Here is an 11,103-nt window from a genome sequence, read left to right on the forward strand (position 1 = left end):
TTAACCATTTAAATTAATGCCATTAAACATTTTGTAGTAAAATGCCAGTGGAGAGCACTATTTAAATCTGTTAGAGACAGGCTGGGTGAGTGGCTCACACCTGTAATCCCAGCACTTTGGGAGGCCGAGGTAGGCAGATCACTTGAGGTCAGGAGTTTGAGACCAACCTGGTCGACATGGTAAAAACCTGTTTCTACTAAAAATACAAAAATCAGCCAGGCATGGTGGTGGGCACCTGTAATCCCAGCTACTCTGGAGGCTGAGGCAAGAGAATCGCTTGAATCTGGGAGGCAGAGTTTGCAGTGAGCCGAGATTGCACCACTGCACTTCAGCTGGGGCAACAGAGTTAGACTCTGTCTCAAATAAATACATACATACATACATACATACATGTATCTGTTAGAGAAACAGATATATTTCAATTTACCTAACATGGCAGTATTTGTTCTAAGTATGATTTCATCCAAATACATTATTACAGAAAGCAAACTTGCTAGTCTAATTTTATAGTGATCTGACAATAGTCATCTGATAACTAATGATGGGCACTTCCTGTTTACTGTCTAGTTTAGAAATATCCTCGAGAAACAGAAATCTCTTGAACTCTTTTTCTAAGACACAGCTTCTCCTTTGTCATTTGACCTGAAAGAAGAGCTCACTGATACTGGCAGGACTGACATACATGAATTCTGCTTGCTTTCATTAATTGACAACCGGGTGACACTAACATTTCCTTGATGTTCCTTACCCAAGCAGCTGGGGCTCTTCACATTTAACTAACTTTCCTCAACAGGAGATATATCCCACTGACATACCAAATTCAAATCAAATTGTTTATACTTTCAAGAGAAACAAATGTCAAGACAGTTTCTATAGTATGTAAAGAAAGATGTGGTTTATTTAACTTTGAAGACTTTCTCCCTTTTAGAGGAAACGTATAAACTAATATTCTGAACCTGTTCAAAGGAACGGCAATTGTATTGACTAACATGAACTAACATCAAGGTTTCATCAAACATATTTGCCCATATAAAATTATCTAATTCTGGCAGGTAGTTTTAACTTCCTCTATCAGTTAGCATTGAGTTTGGCTACATATAAAATGAACTTAGGACAACATTTTTTAGTAAAAAACCAAGGTAGAAGTTTATTTTTCTTCTCATGTAAAAGAAGTCCAGAAGTAGAAAGTCTACATTTGGAAAGACAGTTTCACAGTTGCGAGCGATCCAAGCTCCTCTTATCTGCTTTGCCAGTGTTAAGCGAATGACCTCCATTCTCAAAACCTCATGGTCTAAAATAGGTTGCTGGAGTTAAGCCTATCCCATCCAAATTCCGGGGAGTAGGAAAGAAGGAAATATAAAACACAAAAGTGTCCACTGCCAAGCTAAGTTGACTTCCTTTAAGCTGGCTTCCCAGAATTCCATGCAACACTTACACTTACATATCTTTGGCTAGAACTTAATCCCATGGTTCTACCTAACTGCACAGAATGCTGGGGAATGGGCTAGGTGCTGTGGCTCATGCCTGTAATCCCAGCACTTTGGGAGGCCAAGGTGGGTGGACCACTTGAGGTCAGGAGTTCAAGACAAGCCTGGCCAGCCTGGCCAGCATAGTGAAACCCGGTCCCTACATAAAAACACAAAAATTAGCCAGGCATGGGGGCCCGTACCTGTAATCGCAGCTCCTTGGAAGGCTGAGGCAGGCAAATCGCTTGAACCCAGGGGGTGGAGGTTGTAGTAAGCCAAGATTCTGCCACTGCATTCCACCATGGGTGACAGAGTGAGACTCCGTTTCAAAAAGAAAAGAAAAAAAGAAGAAGAAATCTGGGGAATGGATTTGCTTATGTGGGCACATTACACTCCAGAATAAAATCGGGAGTCTATTCCTATAAAGAAGAGACGAGATATTGGGTGAAAATTCATAGTCTGTGTCATATCTATTATGTTATACTTGGTGATTTTGTAAGAAATGTCACGCAGCCATGAAAAATAATGAATGAGAACTCTGCCAATTGACTTTGGGGAGATGTGTGTAGGAATTTCTACAGGATTGGTAGGTGAGAAAAGCAAATGTATAGAATTGTAAAATACGATTCAATTTTGCATAACAGTATCTCTACATAAATATTAAATTGTATATATATGTATATGATATATCAATATGTGAATACGGTAACATTGCAGAGAGATACATAATAGATCATCAAGGTGTTATCTGGGAAGGGGAGAAGAAATTACTATCTTCGTGTTGTTCCACTTGTTTTAAAAGGCATATGTTATTTTTGTAATTTGAAATACATAAAGTTTTTTGTTATTTTATTTTATTTTAAAGATTGTTTAAAAAGGTGACAGCCTCCATATCTGACCTTCATAACACCTTCTGACATATATGAAATTTCGCAGTAAGGCATTCCATGACAGAGCCTATCCTAGAGGATCTTAACAAAGAACCTCATAGGACCTCAAATACAAAGTGCTTTCCCTAAGTTGTCTTAAAATATTTATTTACGCGGCCGGGCGCGGTGGCTCAAGCCTGTAATCCCAGCACTTTGGGAGGCCGAGACGGGCGGATCACGAGGTCAGGAGATCGAGACCATCCTGGCTAACACGGCGAAACCCCGTCTCTACTAAAAATACAAAAAAAAACTAGCCGGACGAGGTGGCGGGCGCCTGTAGTCCCAGCTACTCCAGAGGCTGAGGCAGGAGAATGGCGTAAACCCGGGAGGCGGAGCTTGCAGTGAGCTGAGATCCGGCCACTGCACTCCAGCCCAGGCGACACAGCCAGACTCCGTCTCAAAAAAAAAAAAAAATTATTTAGCTAAATTATTTATTTAGACAGTATGTTAGATAATGTTAGGAAGAAAAATTTTTTTTGAGCTAATGAATGTTAACAAATGTTTATAAATATTTAGATATGAATATAAGGCAGAATAATACCACAATAGATATGTTAGCTAAATTGTCTAACATTTATGAAATTAAACAAAATTATACTAACATTGATGAAATTCAACAAAGTAACCTTTATAAATTATGTTTAATGTTTACCTGTTTAATTCCATTTAGGCCATGAATCTTTCATGAGAAAGTGCTATTTGGGAATTAGTCACACATTTCAAAAATAAATTATTCTCATGTCAACATGGCTTCATCAAAATTTCATGAAGAAAAAAACTTCAAAATCATGTACAACAGCATAATATTATAAAACTATATTTGATCCAGACATAATAAAATGAAGAACATAAAAAATAAAGAAAAATAAATTAATCGCCTACTTACTCCAGCTGAATGTGGATTTCTATTTGGCATGGAAAATGTCCAGTGGACTGACTTGAGAAAAAAGCTAAAAGCTACCAATGCTGTTATGAATTATTGTTCCTTCAGTATAAGGTCAAAAATTTTTCAACGAATATTAAATATTTAATAATGACATAATTTTCAAAATAAAATTTCAGATTTAAATTTATATTCAAATAGTTCATTCAATAATGGCAGTATTTGTCTTCCGCCTTGGTTGTGGCTAAATATTGATTTTCCATTACAGATCATTTGGCATCTAAACAAAAGTGTATTAAGTGAACCAATTAATAAAAATATCTTATTGACTAAACGATGCTTTATTACAAAAAAGGTCCTTCAGGAACACTAATGAGCATAATAATGACTTGGGGAGATTGTAATAATTGTCACTTCCTCTCTGAATAATACCCCTCTCCCTCAATACTTACTCTGAATCAGAAATGGGCATTTTAAACAAGCACACTAAGAGCTTTTTCTGCATATCTCAGGACCATGTTTTGAGAAACACTGCTATAATAGAAAACTCTATTTTTTTTTCTCATTTCGTTTTTTTTTAATTTAGTAGAGACAGGGGCTCCCTATGTTGCCCAGGCTGGTTTCAAACTCCTGGGCTCAAGTGATCCTCCTGCCACAGGCTCCCAAAGTTCTGCTATTACAGGCATAAGCCACCACGCCCGGCCAAAAACTTTGTTTTAAACTTGATAATCACCATTATAGACCATCTTCATGTTTTCATAATAAAGATAGGGTGCAAACTGGCACTGTCATATACATGGAGCTTGGGGGGACAAAATGTGCTGTAGTTTGGTAAATTAAAAAACAACAACAGAAAACTAAGATAAGACTAAAATCCCTAGTGCTGCACCACATTTTTCTTAGTACAGAAAAGTGGCCAAGGAGCTGGTAGATAAATCCGAGGCTATTTAAGAAAAAATGTTTTAACTGTTTTGCAAGACTCAGGTGGTATCTCGTTTCTCTGTCTGTGGTAGGCGCATAGTTGGAGTAGAGAGTTGGCATACAGGGATAAAAAGAGGATTCAAACTGAAAAGTACTGAGCAATTACACTCAAAGACCATGAATCCAACCCTGCAAAAGTTTTCATTGCTTCCAATTCCTAAATTTATTTTAAGTTTAAATGAAAGCAACCATCTAAGTGATGTGCTGGGACTCAGGTCAGGGCTAACATTATAGATCTTACTGCCAATTTCATAAACCTATATATTGAAATAAAACCCCAAATGCAAACAATGCATTCAATCACGTTGTAAATCATTTTCTGTGCTGGTTCTTTCAATCTTTAGCCAAAACTAGATCTGGGACAGATTCCAGGCCAGGACAAAAATGCAAAATTCCATACTCCCCATTCTTTGATTATTTTGCCTTGAAGTAGATACTCGACAGTTAGCCATGGGAGAACTTGAAATTTGCTGATTCATTCTCCTCATTAATCAAATTGACCAAGTAATTTTTAAACCGTCAGTCAGCTTTGTGCCTTCCTGTTACTGGCCCAGTATGTAGTCTTCCTATGTCAGAGACTGTAGCCATAAAAAGAGTCCTTGAAACTCATCTAGACCTATAACCAATTTGACAGTGAGGAAGTTGAACCCAGCTTTCTTGGGGAGTTGCCCAAGATCAAACGGCTTGGGTTTGTGGCAGAACCAGGACTCACGGTTAGGAATCTGACTCTAGGCAAACGAAACTCTTCAGAGTTCTTCCAAAACACTTCGTGCGAGTGATTTAGGATAGTCCTAAGGCAGGAGGAAATACAAAATGGTGGCACCCTTTGCCCTGACAAATGGTTCATGAGTGACATTAGTTTCTACGGTGGTGTAGCAAGAACATTTGAACTTCAGGCACGAAAACTGGGTTCCAAACACTAACAAACTACGTGCTCTTCGTGAACGAGCTTAATTTCTTTATGGGAAAGCAGCCAGTACAAACCTCCCCACTCATAGCTATCCAATATATCATTTCCTTCTTTCACTTGGGAATTATAAACATTCAAGGGAATAATGTAAGGTAAATCACTTAGGACAGTGTCTGGAACATATTAAGGCTCAATATTATCACTGACTACTATGATACTGCCAGTCTTTCAGAGAAGCTCTTGATACGTGTCTCTGAAACGTAGGTAACGCGCTAAATGCATTCTGTAATTTTCTTCTGCCGTAGCCCCAGACTGCGCATGTGCGCCCCCATGCGGAATCGCTCACGCCAGCGATTTTCCCGCGTACGCACAAGTTCCGCCCTAAGGGACCGCCCCTTTAAGCGCGAGCACCGCGATGGAAGCGCGCGCTAGTCTGGACATGACGTAAGCCAGTGGGCAGGCCCGGAAGACAGGGGCGTTTGCTTCCGGCGCCAAAGGCACTTCATTTCCGGGTGAAACTGGCATTGAGGGTACTGGGTCGTGCGTGAGGCGTTTGCTGATGCTTCCTGGTCCGGTGGCCTCGGTCCCGGTAAGCCAGTCATGAAGATCACAAGGCAGAAACATGCCAAGAAGCATCTTGGCTTCTTCCGCAATAATTTCGGAGTCCGCGAGCCGTACCAGATCCTGCTGGACGGCACCTTCTGTCAGGCGGCGCTGCGGGGCCGCATCCAGCTGCGGGAGCAGCTGCCCCGCTACCTCATGGGGGAGACACAGCTGTGCACCACAAGGTGGGCCCGGGGGGCCGGGGAGGAGGCACAGGGGGTCCGTCGGGTGTTGTAGAGGCGAGGCTCTTGCCCACAGACCTTCATTGCGAGCTCAGGAGGGGCAAAACGCCCCGCCCACGTGGAGTTGACAGTTAAGTTGAGAGGTGAAGGTGGTCCGGCGAATACCTATAATATAGACAGATTGGACAGTGCCCTGTGAATATCACGTGTCGTTAGCCTGGTGAATGAGAGCACATTGTAGCAGAAAGATCTGACTTCGAATCTTAATCCCAGTCCTACCAGCTCTGTGATTTCGGTCAAGTTATATAGCCTCTCTGAGCCTCGGATTCCTCATTTGTAAAATAGAGGTCATAACTGCTTATAAGATTGCTGTTAGCTCAAACGAGTATAGCGTACTAGAGCATTTTTCGGTATCCAAAGTGTACCCCTCTTCAAATGGTTGCCGTCATTTGCATAGCTCTTCTTAGTTTAAACCAAAACTCTTCAGGCCTCACAGTGAATCTTTGAGTTACCATCTTTGATGTCCAAGGCAAAAAGTCAGTACTTGAGATTAAGGAATCTGCCCAAGAACATTTGTTTATTCAACTCGCTTTATTAAGTACCCCCTATATGCCACACACTGCTCCCTCATGGCCGGTAAAGTGCATAGGTCAGTCCGCAGTGGATGTGTTTTCACTCGAGGTCTGATGTTTCCCCTCTTCACTGAAATGTGGGAACACTTAGGATGGAAGCTTGTGGGGATGAAGATGGGGGAGGAGAGAATTGTGACAGATTTCAGATAACATTTGAGCCCATTCATTTGTTCAATTCTGAGGGGAAGAACTATTTTGAATGACAGAAAAGAATGACACTTCTTGTTGTGGAGACCTCTTCACACAGAATGGAGTTATGAAATGCCTGGGAAAGAGGTTGCAGCACAGAATATATTTGGGAATGAAACTAGGAAGAAGGCAAACTGAGGCTAGACCATGAGGAACTATTAAGAAATTTAGTAGTTTTTTCGTTGTAGAATATTTACTTTTTAAAAAGCAAAAAAAAAAAAAAAAAAAAAGAAAGAAAATTAAAATGAGTCATAATGCCACTACTCACGAATAATCACTGTTAACATGTGCAGTGTCATCCATCCAGTTCTTTATACACACACACACAAGCACAAGAATGGACTTTTAAGCCAGACAAGGTGGCTCACACTTGTAATCCCAGCTACACAGGAGGCTGAGACAGGAGGGTTGCCTGAGTCTAGGAGTTTGAGGTGAGCCTGAGCAACATAGGGAAACCCCCATCTCTAACTACAACCATAACAAAGTATGGGCTTTTTCTGTGTATACTGTGTTAATAATCTCCTTTTCTCACATACCACTACTTAATGAACAGCTTTCTGTATTTGTTCAGAATTTCTCAAGCAGTGTCTCGGCTGGGTTGCAGATACCCGCAAAGTTTTGATCCTCTTAGTCTTTAGGGCTTACAAATCCTTCACTAGTCTTTGCCCCTGAATTGATTGCTTTTGTCTACAAGCAATTTGTCCATATACTCCTGTGTGCCATAGAAATATTAACATTTTAAATACAGTGCTATGATATTAAAAAGGTTGAGAAGTGCCACATAAAATTATGTTCTACAGCAATTTTTCTAACAAATTTATTTTAACTCTGGAATTTTTCAGACAACTCAAAAGTAGAATAATATAATGAAACCTCTCTCCAGCTTTTGCAGTTACTAACATGGCCAATCTTGTTGAATCCCTCACCTCTCCTTACTGATGGGTTACTTTGGAGCATATTATTCTATCAGTTCTTTGGCATGTATCTTGAAAAGAGAAAGAAGCCTTTTAAATATCAGGATTCAAACTAAATACATATATTACATTTGATTTCTATGTAGCTTAAGTTTTTTTAAAAAAAGTATTTTTGGGATGGAGTCTCACTTTATTGCCCAGGCTGGAGTGCAGTGGTGCGGTCATGGCTAACTGCAGCCTCCGCCTCCCGAGTTCAAGTGATTCCCCTGCATCAGCCTCCCAAGTAGCTGAGATTACAGATGTGTGACACTATGCCCTACTAATTTTTGTATTTTTTAGCAGAGAGAGAATTTCACCATGTTGGCCAGGCTGGTCTTGAACTCCTGACCGCAGGTGATCCACCCACCTCAGCCCGCCAAAGCGAAGGGATTACAGACCTGAGCCGTCATGCCAGGCAGTTTTTAAATATTTTAACAATTTTCCCTCCCTTTACATGTTGCAATTTATGTTTTTAAGAAATCGGGTCATTTGTTTTTCAGTGGAATATATTCCTTAGCCACTAGTAGTTAGGTCTCTACAGAGGTAGAAGGTTTGAAGATACGTGGAGTTAACTGATGAGGTAGAACAGGAGAATGGCATCAGGCCTGGGTTTTATTTTAGAAAAGGTAACTGCAGTGATGTGAAGGGTAAATAGGAGAAACAGGAGAGCAAAGGCATGAATTGCGGTTGTTCAATCAAGAAGTAAGGGGGGCCTAAACCTGGGAGAGGAAAGGCAGGAACCCAAGGGTTCTCCAAAGAACCGTTACTGAGATAGATAGGTCGAGCAACTGATGGCTTAGGAGTATGGGTGAAGAAGGGCAGGAAGGTCAAATGTGATTTCTGATTTCTGTCTAGGGTGTCTGGGAAAGTAATAATTTCAAAGAGATAGCAAGTCTTGGAGGATAAATTTGGATGCAGGAAAGTGGTTTGGTCTTAGACATGGTGAATTTGAAGAGTTGATGGCAGGATATCCACAGGCTGGCAGTACTCAAAATAGAGGTCAAGTCTAATGACTAAAGCAGCAAAATCTTAAAACAGAAAGATGATAAAGGAGATGAGGCGAGAAAGAATCTGGCAAAGGCTGGCTAGGGTCGAGGAACTCTTATGACTGAATTTTTTTTAAAAACAACTTGATGACGTGAGAAGTTTTACTGTTCTGAATTGAAAATATTTTGAAAGTGTACCAATTTGTACTTGAAGCAGAAGCTTATTACACTATGGTTGGGACAAGGGAGCTGTTGTCAAACTACAAGTCTGGGTACCACTTACTAGTTACTTGAACTTTGGCATGTGACTTGAAATCTCAGAATGAGGTGCTCTAAAATAAGGATAATTTCAGGGTAAGTGACCTAACTTCATAGGGTTATTTTGAGATTAAGCAAGAATTTATGTGAAGAGCAATTTGCATGCTGCATGGAACATAATAAGTGCTCAGTAAATTTTAACTGTTGTTCTTCCTACTTGGTAAATGCATTTTTCAAGTCATCTTTTAAAGTAAATGGTGACAAATTTAGATTGTAACAGCATAGTTTTATTTTAACAAAACATTGACTATTGTTTTTTACACTTTATGTAAACAACTGAAATGTATCTACTGTAATTTTTCTTTTCAGGTGTGTGTTAAAAGAGTTAGAAACGTTGGGAAACGACTTATATGGGGCAAAATTGATTGCACAAAAATGCCAAGTTCGAAATTGTCCTCATTTCAAGAATGCAGTGAGCGGATCGGAATGTCTGCTTTCCATGGTTGAAGAGGGAAATCCTCATCATTATTTTGTGGCAACACAGGTGATACTACTTTTAAAACCACAGGCAATTTTAACCATTTCTATTTGTACTTCATATGCAGCTATTTATAATCAGAAAAAAGTTAGAGTGATTAGACTTTTAAAAATGCAGGCTTCTAAGTTAATTTTGCAGTCAGTAAACGCCATTGTCGTTTGATAATTTGAGGAAAACTTTAAGCATGTGATATTCTTTTTAGTAGTGGAAGGTTGGTTTTTTTTGGGTGTTGTTGTTGTTGTTTTTAATGTTTCATTTGTTTTGCTTTTTTTGTTTGCTTGTTTCTTGAGACTTGAGGGTCTCACTATGTTGCCTAGGCTGGTCTCGAACCCCTGGGCTAAAGTGATCCTTCCACCTCAGCTCCTGAGTACCTGGGATTACAGGCGTTTGCCCTCATGCTGGACACTGGCAGAAGTTTCTTTTTTTAAAACGAGAAATTGTTGACATGAGATGTGATGATTTGTTGTAGGGTTCTTGAAGGGAAGATAAGTAGAGCAAAGTTCCTATATTCTGTTAATGTTTGTTCATGTTCCTGGATTTCATACTGTTTCTCAAAGTCATGGTTCATACTGCTTAAGACTGTACCAACAGTATGAAATACTTCAGGCTTTTAAAGAAAAACATTCCCATCTTCTTGAAGGCAGGAGAAGAGAGACTTTCGGGGGTGATATTAAGTTCACATACATACAGATTTGATTATCAGAATTATAAAATTACACAGAGGCAGAGCTGAATTGAGAATCTGAGTAGCTAATTACTACGCACTTTCTTTTCCTTTAACCTCTTCAAGCATTCTTGACCCTTTCCGAAGAATATCTTAGAGTGGAAACAGGAGAAACCCGCTTAACACATTTACCTTTGCATTAGTTTGTAATTTGTGGCTCTAGAGTATCAGTAAATCCAATTCACACAGCTGCTACTAACACTGTGCTCAGTTTTTATGTTTTTCTTCCTTTATCATAAAATATACCCCCATTACTCAGATGAATAAGTGAAGCTTACTCATTTGAAAAATAAAATCTGTGATCTCTTTTATTTTTAATACAGTTCTTGAAAACCTATTTCAGGTACCTTAATTGACATTTGAACTAAATAATTCTGTTTTCTTTTAAATAGGATCAGAATTTGTCTATGAAAGTAAAGAAGGAGCCTGGAGTTCCTCTCATGTTTATTATTCAGAACACTATGGTTTTGGACAAACCTTCTCCCAAAACAATTGCCTTTGTAAAAGCGGTGGAGTCGGGTCAGCTTGTCTCAGTGCATGAGAAAGAAAGTATCAAACATCTCAAAGAGGAACAGGGTTTAGTAAAAAACCCTGAACAGAGAAGAAGAAAAAAGCGCAAGAAAATAAGTGGTCCCAATCCTCTTAGCTGTTTGAAGAAAAAGAAAAAGGCACCAGACACACAGTCATCTGCTTCTGAAAAGAAAAGAAAAAGAATAAGAATTCGGAACAGATCTAACTCAAAAGTACTTTCTGAGAAGCAGAATGCAGGAGAATGAATGCTTTGGATACTTTTAAGGACATTCAAGTGTGAAAATGAATTTTTTACAACTAGAAGTATTTGTGTTTTTTTTTTTTTTTTTTTTTTTTTT

General features: G+C 39.3%; 2 protein-coding genes across 2 annotated transcripts in view; one reads left to right on the forward strand and one right to left on the reverse strand.

Moving 5' to 3' along the window:
• EIF3H (eukaryotic translation initiation factor 3 subunit H) overlaps positions 1-5,422 on the reverse strand; it is a 120,683-nt gene extending 115,261 nt beyond the window's left edge. The window contains exon 1 of the mRNA XM_023224858.1: positions 4,683-5,422. The gene's annotated coding sequence lies outside the window, so the exon portion shown is untranslated. The remainder of the gene's footprint in view (positions 1-4,682) is intronic.
• A 247-nt stretch (positions 5,423-5,669) lies between these two features.
• On the forward strand, positions 5,670-11,095 carry UTP23 (UTP23 small subunit processome component). Its single transcript, XM_023224848.3, has 3 exons — positions 5,670-5,957; positions 9,342-9,516; positions 10,627-11,095. Exons 1-3 carry the CDS (start codon positions 5,770-5,772, stop codon positions 11,008-11,010), a joined length of 747 nt encoding a protein of 248 aa, XP_023080616.1. The 5' UTR covers positions 5,670-5,769; the 3' UTR covers positions 11,011-11,095.
• The last annotated feature ends 8 nt before the right edge of the window (positions 11,096-11,103 follow it).

The sequence above is a fragment of the Piliocolobus tephrosceles genome, chromosome 7, assembly GCF_002776525.5.
Source record: "Piliocolobus tephrosceles isolate RC106 chromosome 7, ASM277652v3, whole genome shotgun sequence".
Classification (NCBI taxonomy): domain Eukaryota; kingdom Metazoa; phylum Chordata; class Mammalia; order Primates; family Cercopithecidae; genus Piliocolobus; species Piliocolobus tephrosceles.